This window comes from Nyctereutes procyonoides, unplaced genomic scaffold (assembly GCF_905146905.1).
Source record: "Nyctereutes procyonoides isolate TBG_1078 unplaced genomic scaffold, NYPRO_anot_genome, whole genome shotgun sequence".
In the NCBI taxonomy this organism is placed as follows: Eukaryota; Metazoa; Chordata; class Mammalia; order Carnivora; family Canidae; genus Nyctereutes; species Nyctereutes procyonoides.
The window spans coordinates 30,080,374-30,102,554 of NW_026575052.1; the positions used below are offsets into that span (position 1 = coordinate 30,080,374).

Below are 22,181 nucleotides of genomic sequence, written 5' to 3' on the forward strand. Positions count from 1 at the left end.
AGATCTGCAGATGCGCACACCACCGAGGCAGGGGGCCATCCCCCAGACCCTCGGACTCTGGCGCCTGAGCCCTTGAACGCTATTGTCAAGTGTTCCCCTTCTCTACTCCCTCCCTCCCTCCCTCCCTCCTAACATGGGCTCCATCTCTGTGATTTCACTGATCCTATTAGTGACACAGTCGCTGCCTCGGTTCCCAGAGTTTGTCCAGGTTTCCATTCACGAGTTCTAGGCCAGCCTCTATGTGAATTTTACTTAGGACACAGAATTCTCTTTAGTGATAAGTAGGCACTCTCGGTCGCAGGACGGCACAATCCTAGACAAGTGGGGAGGCGATCTTGAGAAGAAAGATGCTGAGGTAATGCTTGAGACCCATCAAGAATATAACTTTCATGACTTTCAGAATTTTAAACTCTCTGCTTGAATACACAACATACTGTTAAAATTCACCCTCTCCGGAGGGCATTACAGTTCCCGTCTCTCGGTGAGCATGAACTCCTACTCACCGACAGTCATCTAGACTCAAGAGGTATTTGAGCTACATCTTGAGAGGAGGGACCCAACAACATGAGACTCGCCTGAAGTTGCACAGCCCCTAAATGGCTGGGCAGAGACCTGGACCTGCCCCTGGGGGCCGTGGGCTCACCAAAACTGAGGAGTGATATGTCACTATCATGTCGCACCTTGAAGAAAGGACTCAGAGCTACACTTAGACCTCCTCTCTCCCTAGGTCGCTATGGGTATCAGATAATAGGTGTTTTATAAGGGTTAGCTAAGCAGCTCGTTCTAATCCTGTACCAGCCTCAGTTCTAACGCCATGGGTCTCTAAGTGTTCCTCCTGAAAAGTCATTCTGTGCTAGGATGGCTTGCAAAGGCCCTTTCAGGGAAGCACTGGTCAGGCAGGAGTCGCTCCTACTCTGCTCACGCTGTGAGTCCCTGGAAAGGGCTTCGACTGAGGGCACCGATGCTTACGTCTTCAGCCCCTCTCCATGAACAGTGGGGAAGGTACAAAGTCTCTTTCTGTCCTGTTTTCTAATTCAGAAAGCTGGCTGCCTCCAGATTTCTCTCTAGGACAGAAGCTAGCTGAGCAGAGGCTCCACGGCCCAATCACGCAGAGGTCACTATGAGCTGAGGGAGACTATTTCAAGAGGGTGCTTATCAAGTTGCAGTTTATTCAAGCGGGCATATCACTTATTCTTCTGGGCTGGGATTGTCAAATCCATTAAGGAAAACTCAAGAAAACAATGGTTCTTCATTCGAGAAATGCTATCATCACTTGAGGAGGTTTTGGTTTTTTGGTTTTTTTGTTTGTTTGTTTGTTTTCCCCAAAGATAGTTTGTAGTCTCATTTTACATATCACTCCACAGGGCTCTTACCCAAATCCTATTAATCCCCAGAACTGTTACTATAGAATTAACCCCTGTAGCAGCAGGAGCAACGGGAGCAGTAGCTTTCTTTTTCCCTAAAGTTTTGGCTTAGCTCATGGTTTTCAGAAAACAGAAAAGATTATGTGACTAACACTTTTCAGGAAAATGGCAATTAGCAAGGCCAAAGCCACGCCCTTTGGAACTCAGCATCTGTCACCAGGCTCTCCGTGGACTCGCGTGGCAAAGAAAGAAGTGAAGATTCTAATTCTGATGAACGCGTGTCACCTGCTAACCACAGCGTTTTGAATCTTGCTTCTCTCCAGGGTGTGAAGGAGCACAAATGTGGGATCTGCGGGCGGGAGTTCACTCTGCTGGCCAACATGAAGAGACACGTGCTCATCCATACCAACATCCGCGCCTACCAGTGTCACCTCTGCTACAAGAGTTTTGTGCAGAAACAGACCCTCAAGGCACACATGATCGTCCACTCTGACGTGAAGCCTTTCAAATGCAAGGTGGGCAGTGGGCCCGGGGGGGGGGGGGCGGTGCACACCTGAAGGATGCAGAGGGTTGTGCCAATGGCCAGTGGAAGAGGATCTCCGGGAAACGTCCTACTGTGTTTCGTCCATGGGGCTGCTGTGGCCAACCCCAGGCCCGTCCATGGCTCTGTTCCTCTGCGCACCACACCTGTGCTTGCACCAGCCCCTAGCTGGTCCCTAGGAAGCTGGCCCTGTGTGTCGTATGGTGGGATCAGTGCGCAGGGGAGGAGGCAACCCGCGGGGAGGAAGGAGGACGGAAGGCCCACCGGGGGCATGAGGTGGCTAAAGGACGAAGGCGAGGTGGAGCGGCTCATCCCGGGAGGGAGCAACGGCCTCTAGGCCTCTTTCCCCCACAAGCCGACGGGTGGACCTCGGAAGGGAGCCCGAGAGGCTGCGGCACCACCACCCCCCCCTCCGGACACGAGGATGGAGCTGTGTGACTTGAGGCTGGGTCTCCCAGGCTAGGTGGGAGGGAGGCCGAGGTTGGGGCCTCCAGCGCCCTTAGAAGTGCTCGTTGGGGTTGAGGCCTGGCCGTGAGCGCCGCCGTCCGAAGCGGTTCCCGTTGGTGCCCAAGTCCCATGCAGGGCAGGCGTGCAGCGTCGCCGTGGGAATGCCTGCATCCGCCTCACTGGCTGGAGTGTTACCTCATCTCACTTTTATCTCAGCGGCTAGTTAGACTTAGGCTTAGGCTTAGGCTTAGGCTTAGGCTTAGGTTTAGGCTTAGGCTTAGGCTTAGGCTTAGAGGTAGGGTTAGGGGTAGGAGTAGGGGTAGGGTTAGGGGTAGGCTTAGGGATAGCATAGCTGAGATCACATAGGAGCTGGGAAGATTCGTAAAACTCCAGGAGTGATGGGTACTGCTTAGAGACGCTTGGGCCTCCCAGGCTGTTCCCCGTCCTTCCACCCCTCCCCGGTGCCGTTTCCCTTCTCCACTCGCCCCGTGAGAGGGAATCGGCTGCGGATTGGGGGGTTCAGGCGCGCAGCGGCCCGCGGTGAAGACAGGGCTGGGGGAAGCAGAGGGGAATCACGCCTTCAGCTACTGTTGGAGCCTTTGTGTCTGCAGTGGACGTTTGCCTTCTGTGCTACTGCGTGTCTGATGGGGCCCAGATGCCATGCGCTGCCCATCAGAGGGGTTCTTCCTGCCTTGCTCCCTCTGCAGCATGTCCCCGTACCCCCTCCCCACTTGAAGGAACCCCCTGTGAAGCCAGCGGCTTTCCTGTGTCGGCCACTCCTGGACGGGGTGAGAGGGGTCAGGAACCAGAGCTTCCCTAGACCCGAATGGGCATTCTCTGGAGGTGGGGGAGGGAGGCTTCTCCCTCCAGCCCTTTCCTGCCACCCACTCGTGTTTCCCCTCCTTTCCTTCAAGCTCCCGGTGGTTTGAAAGTTGACTCCTGTGCGTCTTGAGTCATCTGAGCCGAAGGGGGAGGAAGCTGCGTGCAGATGAGGCTGCACCGTTCCTAGTGCCTGGTGCAAAATGAAAATGTGAGGCCCCTCGTTAGACCTTATTAAGAATTTCAGGGCAGTGAAAGTAGAGCATTAGAGCCAACTCAGGAGGACCCTTCTGGGTTGGGGCCTCTGTGACTGCATTGCACACAGGCCCGGGAAGCCAGCCATGGCCTCGGGAACCTGGGGACTCAGCATAACACCCCTTCTCTCTCTCTCTCTCTCTCTCTCTCTCTCTCTCTCTCTCGTTAGGCACTTTGATTTCCTCCCTGCTTCCCACTTGGGCCCTTTGCTTTCAGCACAGCTGTCCCGCGGCCGGGGGATTGCTTCCCCTACAACGGAGGTGCAAATGGGAGCTGCTGGCCACTCTTCCTTCATTGTGCTCGGTTCACTCTTGGGCTTTGAGCATGAACTGTGCGTTTGCATCTCACTGGCCGGAGGCAGGACACGTATGTTGTTAAAACGTGAAGGGAGCCCTGCTTGCCGTCCCTTCTACACCTGTGCAGTCCAGCCAACTGCCACCTCCTTCATCACATCAGGTGCAGCAGGACCTGTGGGTCAGACCAGGCAGAGAGCATCTCTGAAACAGAGGATTCATCAGGGAGCAGAGCTGATGCAGGAAAAGGGCTTGCAGGCTGGGTTTGATCTGGGGATGCAGAGGGGTCTGGAGGATTTCTTGGACCAGGTGGTACCTGAGGACTGAGAAGATTCTCTCGGGTACCAGTGCATAGAAGACTGCATGACGTGGTGTGAGCGGGGCCCAGTGCTCAGTGAGCCAGCCTTGCTTGATGCCTTATGCCTGCCCCCCTCTTCCACCCACCCCCATGATAGCGCACCATACATGGTGCAGCGGGTGCCTGAGGATCCACTCTGCGGTTCAGAAACTCACCCTGACCTCTCTTTGAGGGTGGATTAGGCTTGAGATGTATCCTAACACCACTAGATTCCATGAGAGAGGCTTGAGGGCTGAAATCCAGCTCTGAGATGATGCACAGTTTATACTCTTCAGTGGCAGATGGGCCTAGTGGGGGAATTGGCTGTGTCGTCTGCAAAGGCCACCTTTCCCTGGTGGGGAGGTTTTCCCAGGAGACCACACTATGGGTCAGGAGGCTGCCTAGGACAGTGTATCTGTCATTGGATTAAAAATTAGTGGGTGTTGAAGGGTATTTTTGTCAAATGGGCGGGCCTTCTCCATTCTTAGACATTTCTGAAATGAGGGCAGGTGTCAGCTGCCTCACCGAAGAGCCCTCTGCCTCCTGGGAAGTGCCAGAAGCCCTGCCAGGGTCTTTGTCTCTGTCCCCATGTCCCTGCAAAGTGCCCCCCTGCTTGGTGTCCTCCTGGTCTCATCACCCTTCTTTGCTTCAAAGGGGCTTCAGAGCATGTCTGAGTTTACAGAGTATGTACCCCAGCTCTGTGTTTGTCAGCCGGCCCCCGATCCCCCTGCAGCACAGGCCGTCTCCAGATGGTGTCCTATGTGCTTTGCTCGCTACCAGTGTTGCTTTGGATTCTTGAATACCTGGCCCTCGGTGGATGTCCATGGAACTTTGGGCATTGGGTACAGAATGGAGGGCCATTTGCTCATCACCACAAAAACCATAGCCAATCCCAGATGAGTGGCTGGCTATCTGCATAGTGATGCTGGAGGAGAGGCCCAGAAAACTAAACCCAAAAGCTTTATCGTGGGTAACAGGGAAGAGATAGTCGCGTCACAGAATTGACGTGGCTGGAAACAAAAAAAAAGAAAAAAAAAAGGCAGACCTTGCCTGGGGTATGCAGTCATACCCCAGGAGTTAGATCTGTCCGTTTTGCCCAAAAGCTTGTAGAAAGGGGGAGAGTGTTGAAGGAACAGGGCCTAATTTCTTGGGTTTCTCCCTGCTAAAAGTCCTCCTGACGTAAAGCCCTCCCCCTGCTGCAGCGTGACCTGGCTCGCTCTGGCCCCGAGCTCAGTGGCAACAGCTGTCCTCAGCGAGCAGCAACATGCGCTCACCGTGAGATTAAGCATTCACAATAGGATGGAAAATTAGAGGAGAGGAAAGGTTTCCATTCTCTCTATATATATTTTTCTTGTATAAAAAAAACCCATTACTGCCCTTCTGGACTCCTTTGCTGTTGGCTCCACTTCTGGCCTCCCTGCTTCTTGGAGCCAGCTGGAGTGCCTCCAGAGACCCGTGCCTGTAGACTTGAGCCACGGTTCAGAAATATGCTTCCCAGATTCTGCGTAAGCGCGCAGGGGTTGATTTGGATGCCATCCCTGTGGCAGCCGCGCTCCATAATAGCGAAGAGCCAGCTGCCGTCTTTGGGAAACCTGTCCAGGAAAAGCAGCCATCCAGAATTTCCGGGACAAATTCTCCTTTGAGATGATGGGTGAAGCCGGGAGCTGCCTGAGTTATGAATCACCAGGTCATCCGCAGCCTCGGCGAGGGCGGGGGCCCGCGGGCGGAGGGCAGCGCGGGCCAAGGGCCGAGGCCTCCTTGGCCCGGGCCCCACTGCCTTTGCCGCGAGGCTCCGCTCCCCGCCTGGGCCCTGGCGCCCCGTGGGGGGCACGCCGCGGGGGGCCTCGGGGGCCCGGCCTTTGGGCCAGGGCCCTGGGGCTGGCGTGGAGGGGGTTAAGGCAGTGACCAGATAGCAGCCTTTCGGCAGCCAAGCCCTCCTCGAGAAGGAAGGATATAGCTGCTCGGACCGCCTGCCTAACAATGCCTCCGAGTCCCCGGGGGCCGCCTGCGACCAGATTTCATCTTGCTTTCTCTTGTACTTCTCAGAGCTTCCTGTTTTCTCACGGTCCTTTTGGACAGTTTACAGTCTCTCTCTCCCTCCCTCCCTCCCTCGCCCTTTGAGGAAAGGAACACCCTTCTTATTAAAAGAGAGAGAGCGCGAGAGGAGGCGTAGGCAAGGGCGGCTTAGCAGGGCCCTGCCCGTGGGCCGCAGGCTCCGGCGCCCCGACCTGCTCTCCCGGGACCCGCACCCCCAGGGCCCCTGGTGCACCCCGGCCTCCTGGCTCTGCGGGCCTCCCCCGGGGCCGCCGCTGCCCTCACCCCGCCCCTGCACACAGTGTCACTGGCTGTCCACGCTGTCGCCGCAGCTCGTGGCAAGTGGCCTGAGGTGCCTCCGGGCCCTGGACCTGCACGAAGGGGCCCGGGGAGGCTGGGATCTGGCTCAGGGAACGGCATCTGCCGGCTGCTTAAAGGACTGGGGATCCAGGAGCCACGTGAGGGGCTCTCCCAAAGGCTGCAACCCAAGGCCAGGGCGCAGCTTCTCCTTCCGACCACAATGTCCGCGCTGGGTCGGGCACGACTGCCTCTGCAGCCTCCAGCGACCCAGCAAGTATTTACCCGAAGGATCCCTCGCTTTGGCCTCCCTGTAATACTTCCTCCAAATAACTTGGCCTAAAAAGCACTCTTATCTTTACAGATCTGTATCTTTCCAGAATGTATAAGAGTCTACTATGTACATGACAATCATAAGAGCTAATATTTATTGAGCTCTTACTACTTGGCAAGCCCTTTACATGAATTATCTCATTTGATCCTTATAACAACCTTTGTAAGAAACTATTATTATCACTGACGTTTTACAGAAGAGAAAATGGAGCGAGTTCTCCATCCTTCCGGGGTCTCGCCATCACCTCTCTGAGCTGCTATCTCAAAGCCCGATGATCCATGCAGCCCATTTGCAAAGGACAGTTCAAAACAGTTGTTCCAACGTTCTGTTAAATGTGGAGGTTTCCCCCTCTGTTTAAAAAGTAGGCATTAGAGTTGGTATTGATGGAAAGGCTGAGTCAGAGGCACACTCGTACCCCTCATTAAAGCAATTGAGAGTTCAGGAGGGGCAGACTAGTTGAAAGATGACCACCTGCACCATGAAATCTGGGACTTCTCCACTCAAGGAGCTCCCTGTATCAACAACAGCCGCCCTGATTTAATCCGCGCAGACCTTGGCAGGAGATGGTTCAGCAAGTCTTGACTTGGGCAAGCTCTTGGCCTCACACCTCATGATTACAGGGGGCCTTGACACACACTGCTTTCCCTGGGAGAAGAAACTAGCATTTTGGTGATCCCTCCCAGATCACTCTCCTTCTTCCTTCTGGTCTCCTTCCCCTTCGCTCCTATAAGGATTCTTCTTGGGGCTCACATGTTGAAACCCCACCCAAGGGTGTCATCTTTGATTTACCCAGTTCACTCTCTCTGGCCTCTCTTCACTAACAGTGGCTGAGGGGTCTTTTTTCTCTGGATCTCATAGACGTAAAATATCTTCTACACTCATCTGTTGTCATGTGAGGAATACCCAGCCTATTCCGAATAAGGTATTCTGAATAAGGACCGAAGGGTTTTGCGGAAGGGTCAGGAGCTGAAAGGAAGAAGCTAAGGGTGCCCACTATGGAGATGTGACTGGTGTCCAGGTGCCTCAGGGCCTGAGTAATTGTCCCTGTCCTCCTGCCACGAAGGATTTTGGTTTCCAAACTAGTGTGTATAGGGTTATAGACATTTTAGTAGGAGAAAGGAAGAGATGTGGTGATGGCTGCTTTTTGGAATTTTTGCACAGGGTAGGAATATTTTCCTGACTTGTTTGTTTGGTCTCCCAACTAAATACTTAGAGATTTATTAAATGTTACTGTGTGCACAGCCCTGTGCTTGATACTGAGGTTGGCCACATAGGAAAGGTCGCCCTTGCATTTTGGAAGATAACCTAGGGCTCCTTGTAGTGCCCCAGACCTCTTTCAGATTGAGACACCTTCAATCCAATCCTGCAAAAGCTTTCCATCAGTTGGCCCAATAGGCTACCATCAACCATGAAGGATAACTCTGACATGCATGAAATAAATTTTGCCAACAGCACAAAAGTCTCCTCTGTCAATCACCCTCAGATAATGTAGCTGAGCAGTCATGTCCTACAGGGGACCCTCCCCAAAGCCACATTCTTTGACTTCAGGGGACCATATCATTTTAATGTCCTGATATACTCACGTGCCACTAAAAATGCCCCCACAATGTTCAGGAGTGAACTGATTGAGTCAGAATAACGCTATAGTAGACACATGATCCTGTGTTACAGGATCATACACCGTGGCTTGTCTAGAGCTAAGGAAGAATGTGGAAAGTGCTTACCAGTAGCTGTTGTGACGTGTGCACAGCTCTGTGTGTTGGGGTGGGAGTGGGGCAGGGAAAGGGACAGGGAGAGGGGACCTCGGGGCAGGTGAAATGCGTAGTCCCTCTGACCTCCAAGGTGCAGCGGCCAGGGCAACAACAAACAGGCAGTCGTTAGCACCACTGCAATCACCGTTCTTGCCTGGTAGGTTCAAGGTTGAATAAAGTGCCTGAAAATACTTGAAGAGACTTTATTCTGCAGCAAAACAAAAACAAATGGTGCCCTATACATTCTTCAAGGTTAGGCTGAAATTCCATCCCCTTTATAAAAACCTTTTCAGACTAGTCCGGCTGGTGATACCTTAGCAACTAGAGATGATAAAGTAGAAGCTCCCCTTCATAGTAGCCGGGTACGGAAGGCACCGTGCCTTCCATTCTGTCTGGCTTGAACAACCCTGAGACCTGTACGCACTTGGACTAGTGCAGTAGGATATAATCTTGCAGCCTTCAGCTCCTCCGCTCCCATGTATCTTGTGCTTAACAGCCCAGGGCTTGTGCTGTTTTCAGATCTTTTGTGGCCGCCTCACTTCAAATAATCAGGAACCATCCCACGAACCAAATGAGATGTACTTTTTTTTTCTCCCTAAAATGACTCGTGAGTGGAAATACCTAACATAGGCTCTCTAGATTCAAAGCTTTTTATCCCCTGTAGCCAGGATGGAGAATTGGATGATGAAGCTAATAAATAGAAGTCTCCCAGAACGTCCGCACATGTGAAAAGCTGAGTCACAGATTGATTCATCTCACTAACTAGTCCCCTGTTGAGAGTAAAAGAAAGCAAGTCCCCATCCCACACGCGGGGCTTCTCCCCAGGACATTAAAATTAGACCAACCAGCACTCTCAATCTTTTCCCTCCTGGACCACTGTTTCCAAAGGAACGTGGTGTGCAGGTGCTCGGAATCCCGAGCGTGGGACACCGGTGTGCCAAATTCATCCTTGCCAGCAAGGAAGTAAAGAGGGAAGAGAAAAAGGACTTAAAATCCCCAAATATGAATCATCAAAAAAATACAGAACCCGTTATTCATTATCCATGCGTGGATTTTCTGTGACACAGCCGTCACCCCCAGCCGGCCCCCTCTCATGCCACCCAGCATCCTTTCCGGCGGGTCTCCCAAGGCCACTGTTTGTTGCGCCAACCCATTCTTCTAGGGCCAGCTTAACTCTTCTCCCCAAGGCCGCTTGAGGAAAACAGTTCCTTGGTTAATAAACATTCAACCCAGGATTCCCAACATTGTCCCTGAAAATATCTCTCAGTGAGAGAGGAAAACTGGTGTCAGCCTCAGGGGCCACTGTGGCCCCGAGTCCTCCCTCCGTGTCGTCTCTCGCTCCATATGGCTGCCCGGGTGACACGGGCCTCTGGGGTTGGTGGGGAGGGAACGTGCTCCTTCCTTAGCGCCCTGGCCTTCTTCACATGCACAGAAAACCCTCCTCCGTGTTCTTCCGCACACGGCCGAGGAAGGGCTGGATCCTCGGAACCCTGCTGCGCCAGGGCTTGGGGAACAAGGGGAGGAAGGGACACCCTAGAGCAGCGGGCTCTGTTGTGCACCCTGGGCGTCTGCATAGATTGCCTTCAGAAAAGGCGGTTCTGTTCTTTCAAAAGCAGTGGGAGAACCACGGTCGCGGTCCATGGTGTGTCTGCACTTTGTGGGAAACAGAGACAACAGCACGACCAAAAAAGAAAGGAAAGAACAACAGCACACGTCTGCCTTTGGTAAAGCTGAGATCGTGTTTTCAAAGCCCGGCCCGCAGAGAAGACACGTGCCTTGCTTGAGGTCCCTCTGTCCCTTCTAGTGTTGCCTTCCATTCCCAAGAGCAGTAAGAAGATTAGAAACATGTTGCATGACACAGTCTAGCAGAAGAGTGGTGTTGAGGGGGCGCAGGACGGGGTGGTGGTTGGCCACATGGCCTCTGGGGTTGCTCGGGCACCCATTAGCTGCGTGTCTTGGCCCGGGTGCCTTAATCTCTCCGCTTGTCCATCTGTGAACTGGGGGTGATAACCGCAGCCTTCTCCTGGGACTGGTGGTGTCAACTAAAGGTGACAGTCCATGGCAGGCTTAGCACAGGACCTTCTGCGTTACGAACGCCGTGCAAATAGGAAGCCCGTACTCGTGTATGCGCCGTTAGAGCGGAGCCCACTCTGAGCAATCACTTTTCAGGTCGGCTTTTCTGTTTCTGTGCGGCCTGCATGCAAAAGAAGCTGCAGTAGGTTTGCAGGGTTTTGCCTCGTGTTCAAATTCACCGGGTGGCAGGACCACGGTCTCATGACTCCATTCCTACTGGCTCCGTGTCGGAGCCTGGGCCCGGTGCAGGCCATCCCTGGCTTCACTGGGGACACCTCCCTTGGGGGCCGCTTACCATGCCGAGACCCCCACACAGCAGCAGTGCACGCAGCCCCACGCAGGCTTGGGTGCGGGTTCGTCTGGGGGAGGAGCCCACACCGTGAATAACCTGTCTCGTCCTCCCCATCGCCCCCAACAGCTGTGTGGGAAGGAGTTCAACCGGATGCACAACCTAATGGGCCACATGCACCTGCACTCCGACAGCAAACCCTTCAAGTGTCTCTACTGTCCGAGCAAATTCACCCTAAAGGGGAACCTGACACGCCACATGAAAGTCAAGCATGGGGTCATGGAGCGGGGCCTCCATTCTCAAGGTAAGCATTCCTCTGGGAGGCGCCCGGCCCGCTGAGGCCAGGGGGTACCACCGGGGAGCTGAGCTTGCACTTAGGGGGCTTTACTTTCCGTGGGGGGGGGATGGGTTATTCCTCTTGTTAAAAGGGGTCATAACTGTCAAGACCACAGCAGGGGTGGAGGAGCAGGCTCTCGACATTACCACAGCACATGCAACGCTGCTGTCGGAAGGTGGTGCATGAAAGGGGTCACAGAGAAGCCGCGCAGTATCATGATGATGCCACCCAGGACTGGGATGAGGTTCTGCTCCAGACGCCACGTCGGGTGTCCCGTCCCCTTTAATCTTTCAACAGCGCAAGGCTAGAGGAATGTCTCCCAGCCCCAGCTTTGTAAGATGGGGTGACTGAGGCCGCAGGACACTGGTTTGCCCAAAGCCACCTCCCTGAAAAGCGGCAGGGCCAAGACTTGAACGCAGAGCTGCCTGACCCTGAACTAACGCCTTGGGCAGATCCTTTCCATCGCGCTGCCGTTAAAGGGCGAGGGATCTTTCTCCCCTTTCCAAAAGAGCGGGGCACCCAGGCACGCTTTCCCCGCTGGGTCGGCTGAGTGGCCCATGCGTAGGGCACAGTGCCCGGGTCCCCGCGGAGCCCTCCCTGGACTGTGCGGGGACCCCTCTCCCTCCCGCTCCACTGCTGAGCTGAGGAGGCCTTATGTGGCTCGCACACCCACTGGGCGGGCTGCCCCCCTTGGGCGGTCGTGCCACAAACGGGCAGCAGGTGCGGCTGCTGGGGACCAGGGAGGCAACAGCAGCGGGTGTGTGCACGGGGACAGCAGACACATGCTCGCGGCTGCAGACCCCATGGTGCCCTGCTGTTCCCTGCGCAGTGCTCCATACTCCGGAGACGCCCCGGGGGTGCCCAGCACCCCCCAGACTGGCCTGGGTGATTCCCGCTCCACAGCCCAGGCCGCACTGAGGCCCAGCAGCGTCGTGGACTGTGCAGCCCTGGACCCGGGGCTCGATCAGGACCTGCTGCACTAAGCCAGTGCTCGTGGGGTGATGGGCTCACATTTGCCCCTTGTCCCGCCCTCCCCGGGGGGTGGCCAGTGGGCGCACATATTCGTAAATAGGACTCACACGTTCCCCCCACAGCGTGGAACAGAATGAAGGCAGTTTTCATCCTCTTCACACTACCCGCGTTGATAACCGAGTGACGGGAGCTGTGGGCATCACAGAGCAAAGCCTAGAGTTCATGCAAAAGCCCTGAAAAAATTCCAGTTAAAAAACAAAAGCAGTCCCCACCCCACCCCACCCCGCGGAGACTGGTTTTCTCCCGGAGTATTCTCTGCATCTCTCCTTGCCTGAGCCAACTTCCAACCTAGGCCTGGGTTTTTCCAGAATTGGTGAAGTTTGTCCAGTTGCTTGGGCTGGGAACAGAAGGCAATGAGGAGAGGGTCCTTCGCTGGAAAGCCCAACCTGGTGACCATGACTTACCCCGTACGGGGGGCTCAGATCCTAAAAGGCACCTGACGAGCCTGTCATTCTTGTGGAAAAATAAAGAGCGTCACTATGTATCAGAGAGACGCTTTGAAAGTTAACAGACTTTCAACAATTTGTAATGTTTTCATCTACAAACGGTGTGAGCACTTTTGCACTCCAGTGTTTGAAACGGCCCCAAAAAATCCTGAATCATATTAAAAAGATCCTCCCCACGCGCCTTGTATGATTAAAGCTGCGGGCGGCTTCACTGCCTGACATCACAAGGCAGCCTGGGCCGGATGTCGGCTCCTGTAGGCGCCCCCGCCTTCGCCTGGGCCCTGACTGCTGGCTCCCCGGGATCACACCTGGGGTGAGGGGCGCAGACCTGTGTTCCTGGGCTCCGGCAAGGTCCCCCCCCCTCACAGGGCCCTCAACCCCAGGCTGAGAGGGAGGCCCTTTGGCACTGCAGAGTTCAGCAGCACGGATCCTTGGGGTGCACACGGGGGCTCTGGGTCTCTTCAGGCCCTCTCCCCTCCGCCGTGCTCGGGGGCCCCGTTATGGGGTGGCCTTCTTGGCTCCAAGTGTTAGACACATGTATTTTTCAAGATGATAATACCTTTGCTATGTTTTTTTTTTTTCTTATGGTAAAATATATGTTCACTGAAAATAATAGAATAAGGAATATCTTAGAAGTGAGAAGAGAGATCCCTGGGTGGCTCCACGGTGGAGCGTCTGCCTTCAGCCCAGGGCGTGACCCTGGGGTCCCAGGACCGAGTCCCATATGGGGCTCCCTGCATGGAGCCTGCTTCTCCCTCTGTCCATGTCTCTGCCTCTGTCTGTGTCTCATGAATAAATACATAAAATCTTTTTTAAAAAATGAAAAGAAAAATGTTAGAATCACCTAATTTGTGAGATTTTGGCATAAATTCATCCAGATATTTTTTGATGAAGACAGATAAGATGGGGCCTACACTATAAATATATATGATAAATATAGGTGTTTTTTTTACTTAAAATATATAGACTACCTTTTTATGACCCTTAGTCGGTCTCTACATCTACATGTGTTCATTGTATCATTTATCTAAAACCTCTATCCTTTCAGTTTCACTATAAAAAAAAATGTGGTAGAGGAGCGTCCTTCCACATTTTGTGCACTTGACTATTTCCATAGTTTAAGCTCTCAGTGGTATAACTGCTAAGTCAGAAGCTGCTTATTATAAGCTTTTGGCGCCTGTTGCCAAATTTACCATAAAGGAGCCCTCCTGATGCCCACGACATCCGCGACAAGGCCCGTCTCTCCACAGCTTTACTGGGAGCGTATTTTATTTTATTTTATTTTATTTTATTTTATTTTATTTTATTTTATTTTATTATTTTTCAATACCAGCTTTTTTTTTTAAATTGGAGTTCAATTTGCCAATATATATTTTACTTTTAATTTTAACCTCATTTAACTTTTTCTGGCTGGGCTCCGCACACCCAGCCCGGAGCTCCCTGCGGGACTTGAGCTTAGCACCCTGAGGTTAAGACCTGGGCTGGGGTCGAGGAGCCGATGCTTAACCGGGGCTTTGCTTGCTTCTGGGGTGCAGACCCGACTGTCCTGGGGCCTGGTGCGGGCGGGCCGGCTCCCCGCGCCCCAGCCTGAGTTCCGCTCTGCTCCTGCAGGTTTCGGCCGGGGGAGGCTCACCCTGGCACCGGCGGCCGCGGCCCTCGGGGGGCTGGAGCAGGAGGAGCCCTTCGACCTGTCCCAGAAGCGCGGGCCCGGGGTGCCCCAGTTGCAGCCCATCAGGGAGGGCTCGCAGGCCAGCTGCCGCCCCCAGCAGGAGGAGGACGACCCCCGCCGTGAGCCCCGGCGACACAGCCCGGGCCCGCAGCACCCCCAGCAGCCCCCCTGCGCAGCAGGCCAGGCCGAGGGCGAGGCGGGCGCAGAGGCCAAGGCCCGGGCCCGGGACAGCGCGGGGCCGGAGGGAGGCCCCGAGAAGGAGAGGGACCAGGACCGAGCCCGCGGAGAGGAGCGCCTCCGCCCGCGGGCTCTGCTCGGTGCCCGGCGGGGCCCCCCCTTCCCCGATTACTTGTACTTCAAGCACAGAGATGAGAGTTTAAAGGAATTACTGGAGAGGAAGATGGAAAAACAAGCGGTGCTTTTAGGGATCTAAGTGCACGGTCTTCAAATCACGTCTGGACAATGGGAGCGAGGCCGTGCCAGGAGCGCCTTCTGCGTGAGCTGTCACCTGCCGCAGCCAGGGCCTTGGGCTGCACCAGCGGGGACTGTCCCCCGCCACATGAATGCTTCCCTCGCAGGCCACGCCAGGACCCCGATTTCCGGCACACACGCCGGCCTCCCCGGTGCTACCGCGTGCTCCTGCTGGACAGTATGTTGTACGTGCTCGCCGGGCCGAACTGGACCCTGATGCTGAGGTGCTTTTAGAAATTCTGTCTTCCTTTGACTAATACGCAATACGTGGTAAATTTCTTTTTAGTTGCAAAAATATGGTGCTTGACACGTTACCTTATTAATGATGATTTAGTTGAATGTGTGGAACTCACAATATTTTTCCAGATAGGTGAAAACATTAGTTGTGTGTATATATCTATACATAGATATATATATAAATCACCGTCATTAAATAATCCAACATACCAGAAAGGAAAAGGAGAGTGAGGTATTGACGAGGATGCTCTCAATAGTTGCTGCAGATACAAGATAGAATTTCAAGAAAATATGAATGACTGTAAAGTGGTGAAAACCCAGCAGAACTCAGATGCCTGCCTGCCTGCCTCGATCTGCGACGGCTCCCTGCCTCAGGCAGGGCGCGTGGAGCCTCTCCCCAGTGGCCCCAGAGTGCTCAGCGTCTGCAGGCTCACCCTCTGTGGCCTGAGCAGAGCTCCCTCCTGGAGGCCTTGCTCTGGGGCCTGCGGCCCACCAAGCAGCTGCACAACCGAGTTTGCAAGCCCTGGATTTCTCCCCAGTGCCGGAGCTGGGCGTGCGGGGAGGGATTCCTGCCATCCAAGTGTCGCTTATCTAGAATATTAGAATAACCATCAGCCACTTACTGATAAAGGGGGATTCGGGACTCGTTCTCAATGCTGCCTGCACATTAGAATCATCTAGGGGAACTTAAAAAAAAAAAAAAAAAGTAACTGATGCTGAGGCCTCAACCTCTGAGATTCTGATTTCATTTGGTCTGGAGTGGAGCGCCAACTCCTGTACTTTTTTTTTTTTTAAAGGTTGCTCCAGATGATTCTCCTGTGCAGCCAGGATTGAGAAAAACTGAGCGGGCTAACATGGTGGCTCCCAAGACCCGTCCCAGGAACTCCGTAAATACATGTTTCTGGCTTCAGACTCATTAAAATAAAGAGTAGGAGACTTTGAAGTCATACCGCTGACTGGGGGTTTCTTATCTGTCGTGTAAGAGCCTCATCAGGACACAAACACGCATGCATGTGTGCACGCACAGGCACACACGCACACACACTGTATAAACACACACTTTTTGTTCTAGAAGATGATGCCTGTGATGTTTATGGTCACTTAATACACTTAAAACACACCCAGCCAGCCCGCAGTGACTAACTATTTCCTCCGAGACGCTTGAATCACGATGCTAGTGAGTGGTGACGACTCTAACGGGCGGGCAGGCTTCCCCAGGCCGGGCGCCTGGTAGAGCCGCCTCCCCGGGGGTCGCCCACCTGTGACTAACCCTCTGGTACTGTGTCTGTGTTTATGTAAAAACTGCCTCTTGGGTGGTAGTTTCAACTCTTATTTGTAGAGCTAGGTACTGTTTGTGATTTGGCTTTCTCTCCTCCTAATGTTGCCAGGACATCTCTCTGGAGGGCCTGGCCTGTCTCTCTGACGGCTGGACGCCGGCTTTTTCTCTTCCCCCGGAGCCTCATCTACTTCTATCATCTGCCCACGGGCTTCGTGGATCCCTGACGCGTTTCTCCTGCTACCTCGCCTAAAGCTCTTTTTTTTTTTTTTCCAGCCTCACCACCACCGCAAAGTGCCAAAGCTGTTTGGGTTTCCTACTGCCACCCCTGTTCTGAGGTCAAGCTCCTGCAAAGGGGATGCTGACGGCGATAGAGTGGGTTGTTGTGGGTACAAGCACACCTCTGTGCCAGGAAACTGTCCCAAGTCCTCCGAGGGGCAACTTGCCTTCCATTCCTTATGAATATAGCTTATTAGTGCCCCTGATAACATCACAAGGAGGCCGGTGGCATGCTCTGTGACCCTCCAGCTCTTGGGTTCTCTTACAAGGTCATTCTCTCAGTAGTCTAGAGTGCTTGTAGACCTGCTTTCGGGGCTTCAGACTTCCAGCTCATTCTGGGTATGCCTCGCTGGAACCAGGGAATCCAGAATGGCAAGCTCTAGTGTCTTCCAACCAATGAATCGTGGGAATGTTTGAGGATCAAGTTCATGTTGAGATGGAGAGAGTATGGTCTAGAAGGGTGGTTTCCAAGTTGTGGAGCGAGGAGCCAGAGGTCCCTCTTAGGCCCCTACAAAGCTGTGAGGGGAAAAGGAGAAACTCAGCTCTCATGCCCACTTCACTCCACCGGGCTCACATTTCATCTGTTTTTCATGTGAGCCTTCCAAGTAAAATTTCATTTTGAGGGAGAAAAAAAAAAAGGTCTAAGGAAAGTAATTTAAAAAGTGTTAGGAAGTGTATTATAAAGCCTGTTTTTAGTTCCTGACTCTGGGTATGAGAGACTCAATCAAGTCTAGCCTGATGGTAAATAGATACCGATTTTGTGAGACCTAAGGCTAAAAGCTTGGTTTTGTGTGCTGATGAGTGACCAACGTCCTGGTGTGCCTGGAGCAACCCTGGTTTATACCTCTGCCCCAGGATAATTACTAAGAGTATCACGTCAACTCTCAAAAGAGCCCCAGTTTGGGTAATAAATTATATGGACAACCTCTGTAGGAGTGCTGAGCTAGGGGAAGGGTGGGCCAACTTGCCTATTGAGCTAATTAACTAGAACGCAAACCTGAAGGACAGACCTATGGGGATCACCCCAAGAGAATTAAGGGGTAAAAGCACCCAAGGTTATCGGCAGTCTAAGGGTCAGGGCAGCGTGGCACCCACCTTCTTGTGGCACTCTGAGAGTAGGTCACTACCACGTGCTTCCCAGGCTTTTGGCCACTGTCGCTCTGAAGCAGCCAACTCATCAGCCAAGTGGCATATTTTTCTTTTATCCTTTTTATTCAGGCCTATGATTACGCCCCTCTTTTTTGCCGTCTAATTCCTCTTTCATCCTCTCTTTTTAAAAATCTGAATCCCTGCTGGCCATGAGACTGAGGCTGACCTTTCGTAACCCCGCAGGGGTAACTGGTATATTTGTATATGAGTCGCTGCGTGAGGAAGCCCAATATGCATACTGTATTTATTAAGCCCTAAAGGAATTTAATAAAATATTAACATCGAATTTTGAATCATGATCTCTGTCTGCTTTGCTGGAACAAAATGTAACAGAGCTAACATTTAAAAACCTTGGCATATTTGGACAGCATTACACCAAATGTTGATTTTGTACAGAATTCTGGCTTGCTATTTAAATACTAAAACTCCAAGTGTGTAGTCACCCAAGTTGTGAATATTGCTTTCTGCTTCAGTGGAAAAAGCAGTTTACCTGAAAATAGCATGTAACCTATATTTTGTTAATTTAAGCAAATAAAGACATGTCGAAAAGGCTGAGTTAATTATTTGCAAATACCTGAAATTTTGCAAGGAAGTGACCGTTGCCAATGTCGCGCTCGTGCCCTCAGACCTTCTGCCAGAGTGGTTCCCCCTGGGGCTTCGACCCCAGGGAGGTACAGATGTTGACTTCTCCCTGCCTCAGGGCTTCGGGAAGGATTCCTGAACCTCACACCATCCGCAGGCAGGTGATATCTTCCTTAGCCTCTTTTTCTCTTTCCCATTTAGAAAAACTAGTTCTGGAAGGGTGTCATGAAGAAGTGGGAAGTTAGCAGCAAGACTGCCTTATTCCATGTTAACTTCTTTGTACGATAAAGTTTAACCAAGAGGCCATACACCTATACTGGGAATGAGCACACATTCTGGTGTCAGGTTCTGGGGTTCAAAGCCCAACTCTCCTACTTGCCATCTTTGGAACCTGTGGCCAGTTTGTGGACCTCCCTGTGCCTCTGTTTCCTCACCTGTCAAATGGGATTAGGAACCTTCCTCACCAAGTTGTTTGCAGGTTAAATGAGTTAATATATGCAAGACACCTGCAAAGTGCCTGGCTGGTGGTGCATGCTGTTCAAGAACTCGCCGTCCTTATTAGGAACAAAGTGGCCAGAAAACAGAACACTCAGCTCTCCCTTCCCAGCAGAGAGCTCACAAAGCCGGGTCGGCATGGGAAGTCATCGTTTCTGAGAGGGCTTCCTTGTCAAACATCATACACTGTTCTATGCTGTACGCTGGACCAGGTGACACACACCTGATTTTCTCCACACCTCACACAGACCAACCCTGAGAGGTAAATGTTATTTCCATTTTACTGCCAAAGAAATGGAGGTTCCGCAGAGTGAAATAATTTGCTCCAAACGACCTAGCTAGCAAGTTCCTCATTTGCCACCAAAGCATGTACCACGTTGGTTTCTTTGGAAGTAGACAATGAGACAAATCTGGGTGCAAGATGCTTAATAAGGATTAGCACCAGTGAAAAGAAAGGGGGGGGAGAGAGAAGTTCGAGTAAAGAGAGGGGACAAACTGATGCAGGCCTCACCGAGCCTTACCCAGCATGGCAAGTGGCTCTGGGCAACGATTGCCCATCAGAGTTGTGCCACGTTGGGCAGAGATGCCCAGGCCTGTGCACACCCCTCTTGCTCAGTCACCAGGTATGGGCTGCCCTGGAAAGGGAATGACCTCAGGAAGGTGTGACTCTGTAACAAGGACACACCCCGAGGGAGCCAATGGCTAGAGGCTGTCTACTGATTGACAGCTCCATACACGTCCTTCCTTGAAGAGACATGGCTTGACTCGCCCCGGTGTCTACTACAGCCCCCCCCCTTGCATTCCTCCTGTCCACCTATTCATGTACACCCATGGAGTATCTCCCCCAGGATACCAGTGGGCCCGTCTTTCTGAAAGAAAACTTAGAAGTGGAAGATGAGTGGGATAAACTTTAGCCCCCACGGCTGTAATTGGTCTAGGAGACACAGCCAGTACTCCTCTTCTCCTTCCTCCATTACCTGTCTGGGTCCCTGTCTCCATCAGATACTACCTCTGCCGGTCTTAGTGGCTTTTCAGGTAGTGTGACCCACATTCTCATCCCCAAGGGGTCTGAGTCTTGACCACCATGTTGCTCAGGATTACAAGTTTGTGTCCTCCCACCCTAAATTAGTAGCCCTTACCCCTAGTGTGATGGTATTTGGACATAAGGCCTTTGGGAGGTAATTAGGTTTAGATGAAATCATGAACATGGAGCTTCCTCCATGATGGGATTAGTGTCCTCACAGGAAGAAGAGAAAACCAGAGCTCTCTCTTTCTCCACCACCAGAGGACACGGCAAGAAGGCAAACCAGGAGGCAGGCCCTCACTGGATACAGAACCTGCCAACACCTTGATCTTGAAATTCCCAAGCTCCGAAACTGTGAGAAATAAATGTTTATTGCTTAAGCTACTCAGTCTGTGATGGTTCGTTATAGCAGCCCGCGTGGACTAAAACACATCCTCTTTTCAGAATGAGGTTGCTGTACTTGTTCATTTATAGTCACAAGTGAGAAAGGAAATACCAAAAGAAACCCGAATGGGTTACCTGGGTTCCACGTGTACTCCTCTCTGACCCATTTTGTAACAGCAGCCTTTTCCCTCCTGATGACTGAGTGGATTCCCTCTGCCAAAATGGTGACCCCATCCCTTGTGCTGGTGGTCCCTGGAGACAAGGAACAAAAGATGCCCAGATGGCAGCTGTAGCTTATGATTCAGTGATACTCTTGCTATATCCCCAGGTGAAAGCGTATCCCTTTTTGAGGAGGAAAATTTCTAACCCTGCAGAACTCAGAGTTACAGGAGTGAGCAGTAGAACGGTGTGTTACTGTGGGTGTTGACAAGTGGGGCCACTCCGGTCTCTATCCTGGCAAATGTGGGTCTGTTCCTATGACAAAAAAACAAAAAACAAAAAACCACTGGCTCTTCAAGATGAAAAAGATTCAACATGGTCAACTTCTCGCCAAGTGATTGATTGATCTTCCTGAGCGGAACGGTGCTATATTGGAAGCTCAGCATCAGCCTTGACTGCTGGCGTGTTGGATATTCGGCAGTGACAGGAGTTAGATTGGCCTTGGTAGATGTACGTTATGCTGTTGGGCACGTGTGTAGCCTCCATATGTATCACTATGGCTACTTCATTCATATGGTTTTGTTTGTTTGTTTTTTGTCTTAGCACCAGGGTGGCTATTGGTAAAGGACTGAAGTCAACTGGCAAGGTCATTGCCTGATTTTTTAACGACTCTCCATGGTGCCTGCTACATGGTGGATGTTGACATGTGATACAAAGATTTTCCATACTTGTGTTCACTCTCATATGTCCTTCCATCCTAAACAGAGAATGATAGTGAATTAGCATGGTCAGGAATTGTCTCTCTGAAAAAAGTGACATTTTATTTGAGAACTTAAAGATCTAAGGAGCCATCCATGAAGAAAACCAGGGGAAGAGTATGCCAGACAGAGCAGAAAGTATATGCCAAAGGCTGTGGGAGAGGGAACGTGGCCCAGGAACGGGGACGGTGTGGCGGCACTCGGTGGGAGCAGGAGAGTGATGTACGGTGAAGCTGATATGGGAAACCACTGAGCAAGGTTTGGTGGGTGGTGGTGAAAGATGAGATTTACGTATTCTAACGCTCCTTCTGGCTATCGTGTGGAGGACAGGTTGGAAGGAAGCCAGGATGGTATTAGGAGGCCATTAAAAAGCAGTTTTAATAGTCCATGAATGGGACAGCCCCAGTGGCGCGGCAGTTTAGCGCCGCCTGCAGCCCCGGGCGTGATCCTGGAGACCCTGGATGGAGTCCCCCGTTGGGCTCTCTGCATGGAGCCTGCTTCTCCCTCTGCCTGTGTCTCTGCCTCTCTCTCTCTGCATCTCAATGAATGGATAAATAAAATCTTTAAAAATATATATTTAAAAATTAAAAAAATAGTCTGTGAATGATGACATTGGCCTTGATTAAGGAGGTAGCAAGGAAGGGTTAGAAGCGGGTGGTTCAAAATCTGTTTTGGGGTCCAGTTGTTCTGCTGGGCGCTAATTGTCACAATAACAAAAGTGTATATTTTTCTAAGTACAAAACAAAATGCCACTTAATACAAAGGCCATTCCCTCACATAATGACAGAAGGGATGAATTAGAATCTCAGAGCGATCATAAAACCCATGCTCCTTACTCAGTTGGCAAAAGAGCATGTTTACCAGGTAATGTATGTAGAATTAAGCCCATCTGGTTTCTCTCAGTTTTGTTCTGAGTTACAGTTGCTGATGAAGTAAATAGTCAGGACCAGAGAAGAAAATGAAGCTTCTTAGACACAGATCCTGGGAAAGAACGGCAGAAGTAAGGACAACCAAGTACACAGTCAGGAAGCAGAAAACTGAGGAAAGAT

The 22,181-nt window shown here is 52.0% G+C and overlaps 1 protein-coding gene across 2 annotated transcripts in view; it reads left to right on the plus strand.

Annotated features, from left to right (window-relative positions):
- Nucleotides 1-18,279, plus strand: part of ZNF366 (zinc finger protein 366) — a 69,681-nt gene extending 51,402 nt beyond the window's left edge. Inside the window, exons 3-6 of one of the 2 annotated variants that reach the window (XR_008665369.1) lie at nucleotides 1,688-1,879; nucleotides 10,964-11,138; nucleotides 14,261-15,013; nucleotides 15,824-18,279. Coding sequence is in view for 1 of the 2 variants with exons in the window: in XM_055332921.1 (XP_055188896.1) it covers nucleotides 1,688-1,879; nucleotides 10,964-11,138; nucleotides 14,261-14,751 (858 nt within the window). In the remaining variant the exon portion in view is untranslated. Of the gene's footprint in view, nucleotides 1-1,687; nucleotides 1,880-10,963; nucleotides 11,139-14,260 lie in introns of both variants that reach the window. The other variant, XM_055332921.1, reaches the window with a different exon arrangement.
- Nucleotides 18,280-22,181: the final 3,902 nt, after the last annotated feature.